This window comes from Sciurus vulgaris, assembly GCF_902686455.1.
Source record: "Sciurus vulgaris genome assembly, chromosome: X".
NCBI classification, from domain to species: Eukaryota; Metazoa; Chordata; class Mammalia; order Rodentia; family Sciuridae; genus Sciurus; species Sciurus vulgaris.
The window spans coordinates 135,129,107-135,145,791 of NC_136471.1; the positions used below are offsets into that span (position 1 = coordinate 135,129,107).

Consider the following 16,685-nt stretch of genomic DNA (forward strand, 5'->3'; position numbering starts at 1 on the left):
ATGAGTTGCACCTGACAGCAGAAGGCATGGCTGCATTTTGACAGATCAGACATAAATGGAGGGTCATCTCTCATTTTTCTGACTGTCCATGTTGCAGGATCACATGGTCATGCAGTCACACATGCACATGAGTCACCATGTCTGCTCACTCTAGTGTCCTTCCTGCCCCACACCCTTCCCTCCCTTCACTCCCTCTACCTGATATAAAGTACCTCTAGTCTTCCCTATCCCCTATCTTATTGTGAATTCGCATCTGTGTATCAGAGAAAACATTTGACCTTTGTTTTTTTGGGATTGGCTTATTTCACTGAGCATGATATTCTCCAACTCCATCCATTTACCAACAAATGACATCATTTCATTCTTCATGGCTGAGTAATATTCCATTGTGTGTATATACCACAGTTTCTTTATCCATTCATCTGTTCAAGGGCACCTAGGTTGGTTCCATAGTTCAGCTACTGTGAATTGAGCTGCTATGAACATGGATGTGGCTGTGTCACTGTAGTGTGCTGATTTTAAGTCCTTTGGGTATAAACTGAGGAGTGGGATAGCTGGGTCAGATGGTGGGTCCATTCCAAGTTTCCTGAGGAATCTCCACACTGCTTTCCAGAGTGGCTGCACCATTTTGCATCCCCACCAGCCATGTGTGAGCGGACCTTTTCCCCACGTCCTCGCCAACACTTATCGTTGCTGGTCTTCTTGATCATGCCCTTCTGACTGGGGTGAGAAGTCTTTTGTAAAAACGATCATTCGTGATTTTAATGCAGTGTCTTATTAGGTCTCTATTTCACACACATCTTAACGCAAATAACGTTCGTAGGCCACCAGAAATGGTTTTAGGGACGCATTTAAGATGACGGTGACTCTGGGTCACGCCTCGTTTTCCTCCTGTCCCGACCTCCCCTCGCTCTGTCGGATCCTGCCCGTTTCCCCAGCCCAGAGGCCTTGCTTCAGAGTTGACTTCTCCGCATCGCATCGGAGGGGCGTCCTTTCTTACCCTTCCTGAACGTGTCCTCCGAGGGCGGATGGACAGGCTGTCGGCCCCTGCACAGTCCGTCCTGCTGTGTCTCTGACTGCGTGGCGTGTTCTCCAGAATTCCAGGGCAAGACCGCATCGGGGTGCGTTTCTCACGGTCCTAAACCCACCCAGGAAGCTCCTGGCACACAAGCCAATGGCGTGTGGGAGCCCGAGGGCCAGGAGGCCTGGGGGTCTCAGGACGGGCTGCGTGGTGCACCCCAGGCAGCAGGGACAGATCTCCCCGGGAGGAAGCCTGGCCCTCCCAGAACCTGGGCCTGCCCCGCAGGGCCAGCTGCCTGGCGTCACTGAGGAAGGAGCCTGCTGCCCGCTCCGCTCCGCACTGCGGCCTCTGCTCTAAGCCCCCCTCCAGGAGGCGGGAGGCCAGGCCTCAGCCCTGTGGGGCGCATGCCGGACCTGCCACTCAGGGGCTCCTGCAGCTCCTGGGCGGGGCCAAGACCAGGTCCCCACCTGCAGAGGGGCCCCCGTGGTAGACAGCGGCCTCCTGCTCCTCCTGCTGCTCCTCCTGCTCCTGCTGCTCCTCCTCCTGCTCCTGCTGCTTCTCCTGCTCCTCCTCCTGCTCCTCCTCCTGCTCCTGCTCCTCCTCCTCCTCCTGCTCCTCCTCCTCCTCCTGCTCCTCCTGCTCCTCCTCCTCCTCCTGCTCCTCCTCCTCCTCCTGCTCCTCCTCCTCCTCCTCCTGCTCCTCCTCCTCCTCCTCCTGCTCCTCTTCCTCCTCCTCCTGCTCCTCTTCCTCCTCCTCCTGCTCCTCCTCCTCCTCTTCCTGCTTCTCCTCTTCCTGCTCCTCCTCCTCCTCCTGCTCCTCCTGCTCCTCCTCCTCCTCCTCCTCCTCCTCCTGCTCCTTCTCCTCCTGCTCCTGTTTCTCTTCCTCGTGCTCCTCCTCCTCCTCCTCCTCCTCCTCCTTCATTTCCTGTTTCTCCTCCTCCTCCTCCTCCTCCTCCTCCTGCTCCTCCTCCTCCTGCTCCTCCTCCTGCTCCTCCTCCTCCTCCTTCTCTTCCTGCTCCTCCTCCTCCTCCTGCTCCTCCTCCTCCTCCTCCTCCTCCTGCTCCTCCTCCTGCTCCTCCTCCTCCTCTTGCTCCTCCTCCTCCTCCTCCTTCATTTCCTGTTTCTCCTCCTCTATCACCTCCTGCTCCATCTCCTCTTCCATTTGGTCCTCTTCCTCTCCTCCCTCCTTCTCCTCCTGCCCCTCCCTCTTCCTCCTCCTCCCCTCCCTCCTCTCATGTCCTGGGTGTGCACAGCGTGCTCCTCTCCCCTGCAGCTTTGTTCCCTTGGCTTCTAGATGTGGGGGTCTCCTGCCCCTCAGTCCCATGCCCTCTCCTGCCTCCTCTTCCTCCTGCCTCCTCTTCCTCCTGCCTCCTCTTCCTGAGCACCCTCTCCTTCTCTCTGCCCCTCACCTGTCCCTGCAGCTCTGACTCAGCAGCAGCTCGTCGCTGTGACTGAAGGCTGCCTGTGAGCTCTCCCTGCCGATTTCTGCAGATATCTTTTCCTGAAAAATGCCAACGCTCTTCATTAAAAACACGTGTGCGAAAAGATATTTTCACACCCATAAAATACGCATCCACAGGTATTCCCAGAAATGCATGTCTAGGTCTCCTGACGTCAGTGTTCGTGAAAGTTCGTAATGCACACACATTTAGACATCCACGTATATTCTGAATATCATCTAGTGATGATCTGTGCGATTTTATACTATGCATTTCATTTCCGTTAGTTACGATTATTGCAATCTGTTATCATTAGAGTGTGAAATAATGTAACGTGAATGATTAAATATAGATACAATTGCCATATAATGTATAAGAAGTCAAGTAATCTGCATAACAGACCGAATGTGCACAGTGCGCACGTTCAATGACATCCGTAATGGAACGGTCGATGTGCGTTATATACACTGGCTCACATAAATTTTCGGAATTATATCTGCTCAATCGGGTATGTCTGCGGAGTCCTGCTTTGCTTAGCAGCAAGGTTGCCCCAGGAACCCTGTGTGGCAACAGGTGATGTCCCCATTGTGCAGAGCTGATGCTGGATCCCGCCACACATTCTGGGGGCCACCGTGTCACAAGACCACTGTGGTCCCTGCATTCTGCTGTTGAGTGACAGGTCATTTGACCCTGCCTGGCCGAGCAGTTTTGATAGGCACTAAGGCTGTACGCAGCTGCGAGCCACAACCCGGCCCTTTTTATTCTTTTAATCGTGAGGCAGGGTCTCACCAAGTTGCTCAGGCCCTAGCTAAGTTGCTGAGGCTGACCTCCAACTGGCGATCCTCCTGCCTCAGCCTCCCAAGCTGCTGAGATTACAGGCTTGGCTACTGTACCGGACTCACCTTCTTCTTCTTCTATACATATATATATGTTTTTTGAATTTGCACCATATTGTGATGTTGCTCCTTCTGAGAGGGTCCGGGAGGGGAACTTGTACAAAATCGTGACATCTGTTTGGGATTTGACCGACACTCTTCCCCTGAGAGAGAGGCTGGGAAAGGACAGGCATGTGAACACACTTTAAATACGTACCACATTTTAACTAACTCTTTTTTATGCTGGTAAATATTTTGCACTGAACTCAGCCATTTGCATTTTTATAACTGCCAAAAATACTAAAAATAATAAAATAGAAAAAAGAAAACCGCTAACCTGGAGGGATTTCATGAGTACTAGAATTTGCACATAATTATAAAAGAAATAAAGCCATTATGGTAGCTAATACTTTTTCTGTGGCTCTCAAAGTATTATGCTTCTTTTCTTTAATGCCATTCATTTAGCATAAATGTGTAAACACCTGGGAAGGCATTAAGCTTGCATTTTGGTGCAAAGCCAGTGCTTTATGGATTTATAATAGAGTGGAATGATTGGCTTGGAGTCATTTAGTGTATGGGATTAACGAGTTGCCTTCACGTAAACCCCATCCTATAATCCCCACGTCGTATTACTTCACAAAGGAACTCAATCCTAATGTATTCACAGAAGGACGTGAAAACTGAGCCGTATGAAATCGTGATTCCAGCCCCTGGGGAGACTGAGGTAGGAGGATCACAGGTTAGAGGCCAGCCTCAGCAACTTTGCCAGATCCTGTCTCAAAAAAATAAAAAGGGTTGGGGCAGTTGCTCAGTGCTAGAGCACCCCTTGGGGTCCGTCCCCAGGACCAGAAAAGCAGGATTGAGACCCAGTAGAGATGATCGATAGGAAGGCAGTATTAGAAAAATCCCGGTCAGTGAAGAACTGTCAATCACAACACGGCTCGAGTGGCATGGCTGTGCAGTGTCCTTGGAAGGTACCACATGGGAATGGACGCACCCTTGAGGGGGGCAGTTGGAGGCTTCCGTGCGTGAGACCTACCCGCTCAATGTGTGTCCTGATCTAATCAGGACGCCTAGCATTTGCAGCTGCTGAACCCTCTACCATTCCTCTGCGTTGCTAAGGACTGTTGAATGTCCCCCTCCTCCTCCTTTATCACGTTCAATGCATTGAATTGTGGTTGCCCCGCTGCCCGTAGAGGACTAAGTATTCTTCCTCTTCACGTATCGTGATGACCATCTCCAAAGTCCTTGCTACCCTCTCCCGCTCCCCGTCCTAAATCTGGTGACTGCCGTTCACCCCGCTGCTTCTGAGATGATGGCTTTCAGCTTCCCCGTGTAATTGAGAGCACGCGGCCATTATCTCTCTGTCCCTCCCTCCCAATATTCAACTTAACATGATGTCCTTCTGGTGCACAAGTTGTCTCGAGTGAATGGCTTTTTTCTGGCTGCGTAGTATTCCATTTGGATATCGATCACGTTTTCTTTCTTCATTCATTGGGGCAAGTTTCGGTGCACCATCTCACCTGAAGGATCCACTCACCATCTCACCTGAAGGGACATGTGTGATGATGACCTCAGAGAACTCTGGCCTCCTTCCTCACCTTCAAGCACAATCTGGCAACACCTGGTTCACACCTTCCTGGCCAGAACGCACCGTCTCTCTGAATACCGCGAGCTCCGTCTGCTCTTTTGTTTAGGAGCGATGTATATCTGTTTCCCCCAACAACAGTCCTAAGGCACGGCCGATGGCTTAATTAATCTGTGTGTTGTATAAACTTTGTCCTGGAGAGAAGCAGAATCTTTCTCGTCTCCGACTAACAGAACACGTAGCAGAAACCTGTTCCCACTGTTGGACGGGACGCTGACACCCGGTTACCACGGAGAGCGCGCGTTCTGAATTCCACATCCAGGAGCTCCACGGTTTTGTCCCCTTGACCAACTAATTCCAGGTCTTGGCGCTCTGGGACCAAAAGATCCCCCTGGGGCTTGCCAAGGTGGTTCCACAGCATGGACAGCAGGGCCCACCAGGGATTCGGCAGCCCTGGGACCCAGCGATGGAGACGGTGGTCACTCTGGAGCCGCTACTGCAGAAGAAGGACGCCAGGAAGGAGGGGACGGAGGCTGGGCCTCATTTTCACTTAGTGCATCATCATCCAGGCGGGGACGTGTCGAAGCTCACGATAGAAACATCCGTCACCTCAGTGTCCAGTTCTGGGTCCCGAGAGCAGATTACCCTCCTTTCCTGCTCTGCGGCTTATGACCCCGAACTCAGCGCATGGCTAGAGAAAGGGAGCAGTTCACGGGGGGAAGAGTGACTCCGCACTGGAGCTCAGAGCTCCCCCTCCTGCTGCTGCTCCTGCTGCTCCTCCTCCTCCTTCCCCTCCTCACGCTGCTCCTCCTCCTCTTGCTCCTACTCCTCCCCCTCCTGCTGCTGCTCCTCCTCCTGCTCCTCCTCCTCCCCCTCCTGCTGCTCATCTTCCTCCTCCTGCTCCTCCTCCTGCTCCTGCTGCTCATCTTCCTCCTCCTGCTCCTCCTCCCCCTCCTGCTGCTCATCTTCCTCCTCCTGCTCCTCCTCCTGCTCCTGCTGCTCATCTTCCTCCTCCTGCTCCTCCTCCTGCTCCTCCTGCTCCTCCTCCTCCTGCTCTTCCTCCTCCTCTTCCCCCTCCTCATGCTGCTCCTCCTCCTCCTGCTCCTCCTCCTGCTTCTCCTCCTCCTCCTGCTCCTCCTCCTGCTTCTCCTCCTGCTCCTCCTGCTCCTCCTCCTCCTGCTCCCCTCCTCTCCTCCTGCTCCTCCTCCCCCTCCTGCTGCTCATCTTCCTCCTCCTGCTCCTCCTGCTCCTCCTCCTCCTGCTCTTCCTCCTCCTCCTCCCCCTCCTCATGCTGCTCCTCCTCCTGCTCTTCCTCCTCCTCCTCCTCTTTTTCTTCCTCCTCGTCCTCATCCTCCTCCCCCTCATCCTCATCTCCTTGTCTTCCTCCTCCTCCTTCTGGAGCAGAAGATGTCTCAGGTGACCTTAGACCATGTCATAGGGCTGGAAATCAAAGAAAGGCTCACATGTACACTTGCTGATGGGGACCTGGTTCTCAGGCCCATGCGGGGACATTGAGCCTCAGCCTAGGCGTCCGGAGGTTCAGACTCCGAGGATGAAATGTGTGCACAGCCCCACTGGGCCCCAGCGACTGAGTGACACACCTTCATTCCCTATGGTGCCGTGGAAAATCACATACGCTCTTCTGGATTTCCAAGACCCCCGTTCCTCTCTGGCTTCCTCTTCGTTTGATAGGCACATCTTACAGCTGAGAAGGCCCCGGGGGTCTCCCTGAGCTGCACTAAAAGTGTCAACAGGATCGCCTCCTCCAGGGACCTTCAGTGACAGTCTTCCTGTGGCTTTTTTCTGTGTGCACAGAGGCCGCCTGCAGCCCTGGCTCTGGGCTCCTCAACCTGCCCAGAGCAGCAGAGCGTCTTCCAATCTCTGGCGCGGATACGGCTGCTTTTTCTCTCTTTCCTTCTCCTTTTCTTTCTCTCTTCTTCTGCTTGGCACCAGGGATTGAATCCAGGTGTGATCTGCCACTCAGTGACACCCCCAGCCCTTTTATTGTATTTTTGAAACCCAGTCTGGCTAAATTTGCAGAGGCTGGCCTCCAACTGGAAATCCTCCTCCCTCGGCCTCCAAAGTGGCTGGAATGACGGGCGTGGGCAGCCCTTCTGCATTAGAGTCGGGACAGATCCATCGCTCCTGGAGATACTCCTTCCAAGGAGGTGGACCCTTGCTCTCTGCTCCTCACGTTTGCCTCTGCTCGTAGACGTCCTTGCGGAGCGTGCAATAGCCGAGGGGGAGAGAGAGGAAGCGGGAGACTCCAGGAACTCAGCCCGGCGCTCCTCACCATGAGCCGGTGCGTGGTCTGCAGCTGGGTGTGAGGAGATGCAGCTCTCGGCCCCGCAGAACTCACGGTCCCTGTCAATCAGGATCACCGTGGGGGACGTCACCCACTACGAGCTACTCTACAAAACCCTGGAAGCCCTCGGGAGCAAGAGGTGGTTCAGAAACGCTCGCAGCCAAGTGAGTCCCGAGGAGACAGGGTTCAGAGGCAGTGTGGAACCTGCATGGGATCGTGGAGCATTAACGGACACTGGGGGAATCCCTCAGAAATTCGACAAAAACCGTGGACTTCAGTTAAGCGTGACGTCACTCTGTGGCGCATTAATGGCAACCAATGTGCCCAAATAATGCTTGAATTTTAAAAGCAGAGGAACCTGGCTGAGGAGCACAGGGCAGTTCTCTGTATTGCTGTGATTTTTCTGCAAATTTGAATCTCTCTTAAAAAATCAAGGTTTACTTATAGCAAAGGAGAAATGCAGGTATCCTATCTTTTGTTTGGTCGCCCAAAGCGGATTGGAAGATCCTCATGTGTGGTATCCAGGAAAATGCTTCGCTAATTCCTCCGATTATGAACTCAGTTGTAACCTTGCTTGAAAATAAAATGCACAGGAAAGCCTGCAATCTTTGTTAGTGGCCTTCGGACTAGTCTGCAGAACACAAGCAACAATAAGTGTGGGCGAGGACGTGGGGAAAAGGTCCACTCACATGGCTGGTGGGAATGCAAAATGGTGCAGCCCCTCTGGAAAGCAGTGTGGAGATTCCTCAGAACACTTGGAATGGACCCACCATGTGACCCAGCTATCCCACTCCTCGGTTTATACCCAAAGGACTTAAAATCAGCACACTACAGTGACACAGCCACATCAGTGTTTATAGCAGGTCAACTCACAACAGCTAAACTATGGAACCAACCTGGGTGCCCTTCAACAGATGGATGCATATAGGGAGAAGAAAAAACCATACATATGATGGAATATTACTCAGCCATGAAGAAGAATGAAATTCTGGCATTTGCTGGTAAATGGATGCAGCTGGAGAATATCATGCTAATCTACAGCAGGAACCTAGTGTGGAGCCTGGAACGTGATTTCACACATCCCGTTATTGGACAGGCTCCTCCCGGGATTTCAAAGGTGGAGAGCCTGGTTCAGGAGGGAGAGTTTCCAGGGACCATGTTCTCAGAAACTGGCAAGAGATGCTTAATTAAGAAAGTCCAGGAAGGAGAAAAGTACAGTGTGAGTTTGGAGAAGAATTTGGGAGCTACAGGAAACGATACCCCTCCCCAGGAGACTGGGGCCCAGCGGGTGTGGATCGTTTGCTGTGTGCAATGCAGCGTATGCGTGTGTCATTGGAGGACCAGGAGGTCGGAAGGAGGAGTCCGCCCGTGGCGACTCTGGCTGACCTCATGGCGCCCTGGACTTTCTAACTGAGTGGATCCAGCCACCCCGTGGCCAACCAGAGACACACGAGCAGGAAAACGGCGGGAGCCAGAGCGGGAGCTGAGACTCGGCTCACCTTCCGAGGACTGGGGTGCCCTTCACCGTCCTTCAGATCCTGTTTTTCGCGTCCTGTTCGAGGTCGATCGACGTTGCACCTATGGGGCAGCAGACCCGGGTGGTGGGCTGAATGGGCAGGATCTGGACGGCGCTGGTCTTTTGCGAAGGGTGGAACTGTGTGTTCGAGTCAGAGACACGCGGAGGAGGAGATCAGGCGAGGATGTGAATGATCTGATCACGGAGAGGAGGAGAGCAGGAAGAGGGGGAGGAGGAAGAGGAGGAGGGGGAGGAGGAGGAGGAGGAGGAGGAGGAGGAGGAGGAGGAGGAAGAGGGGGAGGAGGAAGAGGAGGAGGGGGAGGAGGAAGAGGAGGAGGAAGAGGAGGAACAGGAGGGGGAGCAGGAGGAGGAGGAGGAAGAGGAGGAGGAGGAGGGGGAGGGGGAGGAAGAGGAGGAGGAGGAGAAGAAGGTCAAGAAGGCAGCTGGGTGTGGTGGCCCACACCTGTCATTCCAGCAGATCAGGAGGCTGAGACAGGAGGATCTCAAATTCAAAGCAAGCCTCACCAATTTAGTGAGGCCCCAAGCAGCTCAGGGAGACCCTGTCTCTAAATAAAATGGAAAATAGGGCTGGGGGGTGGCTCAGGGGTCGAGTGCACCTGAGTTCAATCTCTGGTGCCTCCGCAACCCCAGAAATAAAAGAAAAAAATTCCCGGGACTCCAACGGGAAGTCCAGGCCGCGTCCGGAGACTCTAAGACCTTTGCCTTCACCGGGTTTCCTACCCGAGGAAGCCTGACATCACTTCCTCCTTCATCCAGATAAACGAGAAAACGATGCTAAAATCCACCTTGTCCCCTCCGTCCGTCCTCCAAAAATAGGGAAAAAACAGGGAGATGCACGCTGACCCCTGTGAACTTCGTCCTCACGCCGAAACATCTCGAATAGTGCAAAGCAGGTCGGCCCTCACTTTCTTCCCTGATCACGGAAGCCTGTCTCCGGACGGATAATGAGCGGGATCGATTCCTCAGTCATGCCTGCAAAGGAAATTTTAATCCGTCCACGTGAGAGCCCCGACTATCCCAGCTAAAATCTGAATATCGAAATTCAAATATAACACCTCAAAATTTAGAGATGCACACTTGCACCTCTATCCTGGGGAGGAGAGTTCATTACGCAGCGGACGTCGAGGAGTCTGTGACTGACGCGTGCACCCATTTGCAGCCATCTGTTTGCATCTTTGGAGAGTCAGAGGAAAAAGATGGTCAGAGGATACAGAAATATAAATACAAAAAAAAAAAAAAAAAAACTAACAAATACAAAGGTTTGGCATAAAAACCAGATGGTGGCAAGACTTAAATGGCTAGTATACTATGGTATCCAAGGAAGTCTCTCCACTAGTCTCTCCGTGACGCTACGGAGTCGTGTAAATTACCCACAGGTTTTGACGCTGATGTGAAATGACACGTTAAAATAGCGAGAAGCCTCTACAAGAAAACCAAACGGCAAGGTTTTACTCTGGTGCCCAACTCTGAGCCCCGTCCGCAGCCCTTTGCAGTTTTTATTTTGAGACAGCATCTCAGTACATGGCTGAGGCTGGCCTCCAATTTGCGATCCTCCTGTCTCAGCCTCCTGAGGCGCTGGGATGACGGGCCTGCCCCACCATGCCCAGCAAGAGCAAGCCGTTGTTCAGAAGCAGAACCTTTGCAGGGACATATGGACAAATCATACCCCGTGTGCATTTAAGGAGCACAGAGTTAAAATAGTTTCAAAATGCAGAAAGACAAGAAATGCGGAGAAGATGTTCCGAATACGTAAACTTGGGCAAATTATTTTCTCTCTCTCTACCTTGTGTGTAAAAATGAAGTCGTTACAATTGACCCATAACCAAGGGCAGTTGTAAAAAAAAAAAAAAAAAAAAAGGAAGGAAAGAATTTCACTTTATTTTTCTTTTGCCAGCCTGGGCCTTGAACCCAGGGTTACTCTACTGCTGACCGGCATCCCCACCTCGATTTATTTAAATGTTTCTTTATTGATTGTTGCATAGGGATTGAATCCTGGGACACTCTGCAGTCAGCTCTATCCCCAGCCATTTATTTATTCTTTTAAAATTCTGAAACATTGTATCCAGAAGTTGCCGAGGGCCTCTCTACTTTGCTAAGGCTGGCCTTGAACTTGCGATCCTCCTGCCTCAGCCTCCTGAGTCGCTGGCATGACAGAATTGGGGGCCTGTCGCCAGCTGACCCCTCGGCCCTTCTCTACCTCACCGTGCCCGGCTAAAATATATATTTGAAAGACCAGATAGGAAATTGTTTTCCTTCCTCAAAATGCAAACAGCGCCCTCTTCCACCTCTGCAGGATTTCCGTTGGATTTCAGGTCTCCCTTTACCGTCTGGGACCTGGTGTCAGTTCTCCTCCAGCGTCTCCACGTCTCACGCAGGCTGGCTCTTGGAAATGTAAGAGAAGACAGTAAATGAGACTTCAGAAGAACAGACATAAAAAGGACAGAGCTCTCCCAGGATGGCGGACCTGGCGATATTTTATTTATGAAATAGTATTTACATTTTCAAGAGAGAACCTCTTCTGTTTGGATTCCTTCAAACATTCACTTCTATATTTATAACCCGTTTCCTCCACGGACGTTTGATGGACCTGCTAATGGTTCAGGGGAAAGGCATTTTTTTTTAGCATTTGAGGCAAAGATTGAATTGAAGGAGGACGGATGTGAATAATGGCGTATTTGGTTTCCTTGGCTCCTTGTGGGTGACCACCAGCTGGGTTTCCGCTGGAATAACCTGCAGCTGGGCCATTTTTCTGTATCTCCTAACGCCTACCTTGACATGGTCATGATTCTGTTTAAATGAGATACTCAGGAGGACAGAGGTGCACTGGAAGCCTTTTAAGGGGTTGTGTCTGCTGAGAAAGAACGAACCTGTGTAACGTGAACGAGACGCAGGACTTGGAGGCGGGGTCTCATTATGGGATAGCGTCCGACCTTCCTCTGCAAAACCAGTTTGGCCTTGTGCCCAGTTTTATCAAAGTCTCAGGCTGAGTTTCTGCATCTGTCAATGAGCAGATGCAGAAGTTTTCTTGGAAAGGCAAGAGTCCTAGGAGTCCCCCAAACACAGGAAAGGGGAAGGAAGTGGAGGACTTAAACTTTTCTCTTTTAAAATGTACCAAGAAGTGGGTATGTTGCTGCTGGCCGGTCATCTCAGCCCCTTGGGAGGCTGAGGCAGGAGGATGGCCAGTGGGAGGCCAGCCTCAGCCACTTAGGGAGGCCCTGACCAATGTAGTTAGACCCATCTGTAAATAAAATATAAAGCAGGCTGGGGAGTTCTAGTTCTGACTTTAGTGGAATATTACTCAGCCTTGAAAAAGAATGGAATGTTGGCATTTGCTGGTAAATGGATGGAGCTGGAGAATATCATGCTCAGTGAGATAAAGCAAACCCAAAAAAACCAAAAGCGGAATGTTCTCTCTGATATTTGGATGCTGATTCACAATGGGGGCGGGATAGGGGAGAATAGAGGTACTTTAGGTAGAGGGACTGAAGGGAGGGAAGGGTGTGGGGCAGGAAGGACAGTAGAGTGAACAGACGTGATGACTCATGTGCAGGTGTGACTGCATGACCATGTGATCCTGCAACATGGACAGTCAGAAAAATGAGAGACGACCCTCCATTTATGTCTGATCTGTCAAAATGCAGCCATGCCTTCTGCTGTCAGGTGCAACTCGTGAGAACAAATTTTAAAAATTAATAAAATGGGGGCTGGGGATGTGGCTCAGTGGTTAAGCATCCCCGGTTCCATCCCCAATACCATTAAAAAAAAAAAAAAAAAAAAAGAAAGGAAAAAAATCCACAGGGAGACACCATCACGTGTCACCCTGTGGGAGGGGACCTTCCCTATTAACAGGTTTGTAACCAGCCCGGTCATGGGTAAACATTAGGCGGTTATTCGGCAGTTTCGCTCCCACTAACTTTGCACACACACATGCACACGGGTCCAGGGATGCGCACCACATTAGTGTCAATAACTCACACGCACCAACCACCCAGATAAGCAGCAGCGAATGAAGGGCAGAAGCCGTCTCTGCCCCCAGGAGGAGGATCCTTGCCCCAGAGAGGCCCCAGGCCACCATGCACCTGCCACAGCAGGGGACGCAACTCGGGGACATTCCGTGCTCTGCAAAGCCCAGAAAGAAGAGCTGGTTCCCCGGGAAGACCCCGGAGCCTTTCCTGGAAAGCAGTGGAGAGAGCTGGAAGCTGGATTCTCGGCGGGTCCCATGGACCAACCACCAGCATAACGTCGCCGGGGGCGGGGACGCAGCCCCGTGCGCGGGTCCCGGGTTCAAGCCCCAGCTGGCCACGCCCGGGGTGTGGAACCCGCGGGTTTGAGAGCAGAGCGGGGAGGGGCCAGTGCAGCTCCGCACGGGCGGACGGTCCCCTGGGGGATGGTGCACCTCGGGGCCAGGCCGGGGCCACATGCATCCTGCAAGTCAAGGGCTCCTGCGTTCACACCCCGCGCCAGCCGCAGATGCGCCCGCAGAAATCACTGTGCAAATCAGCGTCTGACCCGGGAGGGGGCGGCCGCTGACCCTCAGCGACGCTTCTGCGTGTCCTTCAGGAGGCAAGAGAGCAGGTCCCCCGAGCAGAGGCGCACCGGGACGCGGAGGTGCAGCCAAGCGGCGCCGCGATCCCCCAGGTCGCCGCGCAACACGGTCTCCGGTGATGGACGCCACAGACGCAGCCCCAAGACGGCTGTCCCCCTGCAGCACAGTCCTTTCTTTGCAAAGTGTCCTTTTAGACTTTTAAAGGCTACTGACTTGCGTGACGTGTGCCGGTTCTGGAGCCAGCTCTGGCTCGGGTGCCAGGGATACAGCCAGCTCTGGATGCATCTGCAGATTATTTTTATTGGATCCTTTCAGATGCACGTGCCTGGGAGTGCGTTCGGACTCTGTGCACACGCGTGCAGTGTGACTTCCCATTCGTGTGGCTGCATGGGGTGTGGAGTTTCACTGCTCCTGTGTATTCACAGATGAGCACGGGAAAGTGAGTCCAGTTCACTCTACTGTCTGTCCTATTGCCGTCCCCACCTCCTTCCTTCCCTTCTGTCTACCCCGATTTCTAGTCTTCCGTTCCCCCTTACTGCAAACTACCATCCACCTATCAGAGAGAGCATTCTGCCTTTGGTTTGAAGGCTTGGGCTTATTTCAGATAGCAAAGTATTCTCCAGCTCCATCCAATTACCAGCAGATGCCATGAGTTCATTCTTCTTCATGACTGAGTAATATTCCATCATGCAGAGACATCACGTTCTCTTTATCCATTCTCCTGTTGAAGGGCACCTAGGTTGGTTCCATTGCTTGGCTATTCTGAATTGAGCTGCTGTGAACATTGATGTGGATGCTTTCTCAGGGGTTGGAGATGAATGTTTTGAAGCAGGAACTTTTAGCCCATCTATTCTTTGTTCTCTGACTCACCTTCTAGCTGGTGAAGCTGTGGGATGCAGGCTTAGGAAGGTATCACAGGGAAGTTTTTATCCTAGCTCTGTGGTCCATATTCTCCTGTGGATATAAATTAAAAATGATGTCTCCCAGGGATATTTGAAGCACAGTCCTCAGCCAACATGGTGCATCCTCCACGAGTGTTTGAACCACTCAGAATCCACAGTTCTGAGACCTTCTTTTGCACAAGAAGACAGCAGTACCCAAGTTAGGTTTTCCCAAGATGTTGAAGATGTTGTGAGTTGTGTAGAAATGAAGGAGGGGGGTTCACAGCTTCCCTGGGTGTGACTTATTCTCCAGGCACCTAAACCCAGTCTCCCCAGAGAGGGCAGAGCCTGTGGGATTGATTGACAGGCTGGGACCTGGCTGTAGACCCCAGACTCCATCTGCTTAGAGAAAATCAACCTGGAGTCAACGCTGCATATTTCAGCCTCATCTCTCCGGAGAACCTAAAAGCCCAAATTGCACCTGGGTTCAAAGGGCACACGAGACATTTCAGGAGAGGGTCCTCTCACGTCCCTTCCATGCCCACTGTGGAAATTCCTAAGCAGGTCTCACTTACTGGGGACGAGGCGGGAGACTTCAGCTTTCCAAGGAAATTCAAGTAACAAAACATTTTCAAAGGCATTTGATGCTCAGTATTTCATCGGCGGAGCAGGTAACCTATAAATGTTCATTTGAATCTATGCGTATGGCAAGGAATAATTATATATATTTTTTCACCATAGAAAGCCAGGGAGTAGGGAGAGATTTTCATGACTCAGTTCCTTTTCTGACTTCTTCCTCGAATTCCAAAACCTGGTGTTTTCACATCTGCAATGCATGCTGCTAATGTCGATATCTCTGATCTTTGAACAAAGGGCCTCTCCTGTGTCCTTTCCAAATGCTTTTCTGCTCCTGTTTTGGAATTTCCTGATCCAAGGTTATGAGAGATGTTGAACCGATTTTCCAGATTGCAACCTGTTAAAATGAAAAAGCCGTTGAATCTTTATTATGCATTGCTTTTAAGAATGTGGGAAATCTCTTTTCTAATAATTTAATTCTCTCTCTCTCTCTCTCTCTTTTTTTTAAATCTTTTGAAACAACTCACGTTAACTTTTTTTCTTCCTTCTTTCCTTTTTTTTTAATTTTTTTATTTTTTGGCAGTAGTATCATTGTAACCCCCAAACTGCATCTTCAGGGATTTCTAACATATTTTTTTTTTTTACAAGTAACATTTTGAATTTGTTCTTCTGGACATCTTTCAGTTTCTCTGCATTTACCGTATTTCATGTTTTTATTTTTTGTTGTTGTTGTTGTTGTTGTTTTTTGGAAATCCAAATGTAAAAGATTTTAACTTTTTTTTATTACTTTTTTTTTTCTTTTATTGGGTAGAATCTCTCTCTTCTCTGAATTTTTGGCAAACCTGTTGTTTTTGAATTCTCTTTTTTTTTCCCCTTTATTTTCTTCTCCAATATAACCCCAGGAGCGAACACAAAGAAAATCGCAGATGATATCACCAGTAATGAGCGTGGTGACGATGAAGGTATTTTTCATTTTTTTTTTTTCCCAAAGCTCAAGTCCAATGCATGATTTTATATTTTGTTCTATCTCTCTTTCTCTATATACGGCTTTTTTCCTCCCCCGCCATTTCAACCCGTTTTTCCTCCCGTTCTTTGAAAACTAGTGCACTTGAGTGTGCTTTTTATTTATTTTCTTCTTGTTAAAAAAAAAAAAAGAAAAGAAAAGAAAGAAAGAAAAACACGGTCCTTTTAAATCTGGGAGGAACCCTACAGACGTTCTTTCTAGACCTGAGATGGAATCAGACACGATTTGCAAAGAAATTCACGTTTTCTCTTTTTTTTCTTTTTTTTTTTTTTCTACTGGGTCACAAGCAGAGAGAATAGAATTGTGAACAATGCATGGTTTGCTAGCAGCTTTTCCTCCTTCCCCACGTGGCTTTGTAAGTGCAGAGTTCATTTTGAAAGCTGGGTCTTCTGGCTGTAAAGGTTTTTCTTGATTTCACTTTGATTTTTTGAATTTTTTCTTGGCAGACCTACAGATTGCAAAGCAGGTTCCCCAGTGTCTGCTCACAGTGAAGTACATTAAAAAGCGCGCAAACGAGATCCGTCTCTGTCTTTCCAAGCGCCGCCTTGGAGACCCCAACAGCCCAGAGACAGACAGGAGTCTGAGAAGCCCAGGAAGGTGCACAGACTGGCTCCCTGCCTCTTCCTCTTCCTGCCAGAGCTGTTGGAAAACTTTATTTTTTTCCTGCGCCCACCCTTGTCTTGCTGTGGGATGAGCGTGCTCAAGAAACGCTCTCCAGTTGCTAGAGAAATTGTCCGCAGGAACTGCGGCCATGTCTCATTTGATTTGATTTTTTAAGTTGGAAGCTGAGCTGGTTTCCCAGCAGGAGAGCAACGCCTCTCTTTTGTCCTTGGAATAATAGAATAGTTGGTGTTAAAGAAAAGAAGGAGCTGAACAGAGAGACCGGTCTTTACT

The 16,685-nt window shown here is 50.6% G+C and overlaps 1 protein-coding gene across 2 annotated transcripts in view; it reads left to right on the plus strand.

The window, feature by feature from the left end:
* NLGN4X (neuroligin 4 X-linked) overlaps nt 1–16,685 on the plus strand; it is a 239,876-nt gene that overhangs the window by 75,917 nt on the left and 147,274 nt on the right. The window contains exon 2 of one of the 2 annotated variants that reach the window (XM_079123141.1): nt 15,670–15,729. The exons of the other annotated variant lie outside the window; for it this stretch is intronic. Within the exon in view, the coding sequence (XP_078979267.1) occupies nt 15,670–15,729 (60 nt within the window). The remainder of the gene's footprint in view (nt 1–15,669; nt 15,730–16,685) is intronic. 2 annotated transcript variants of the gene reach the window in all.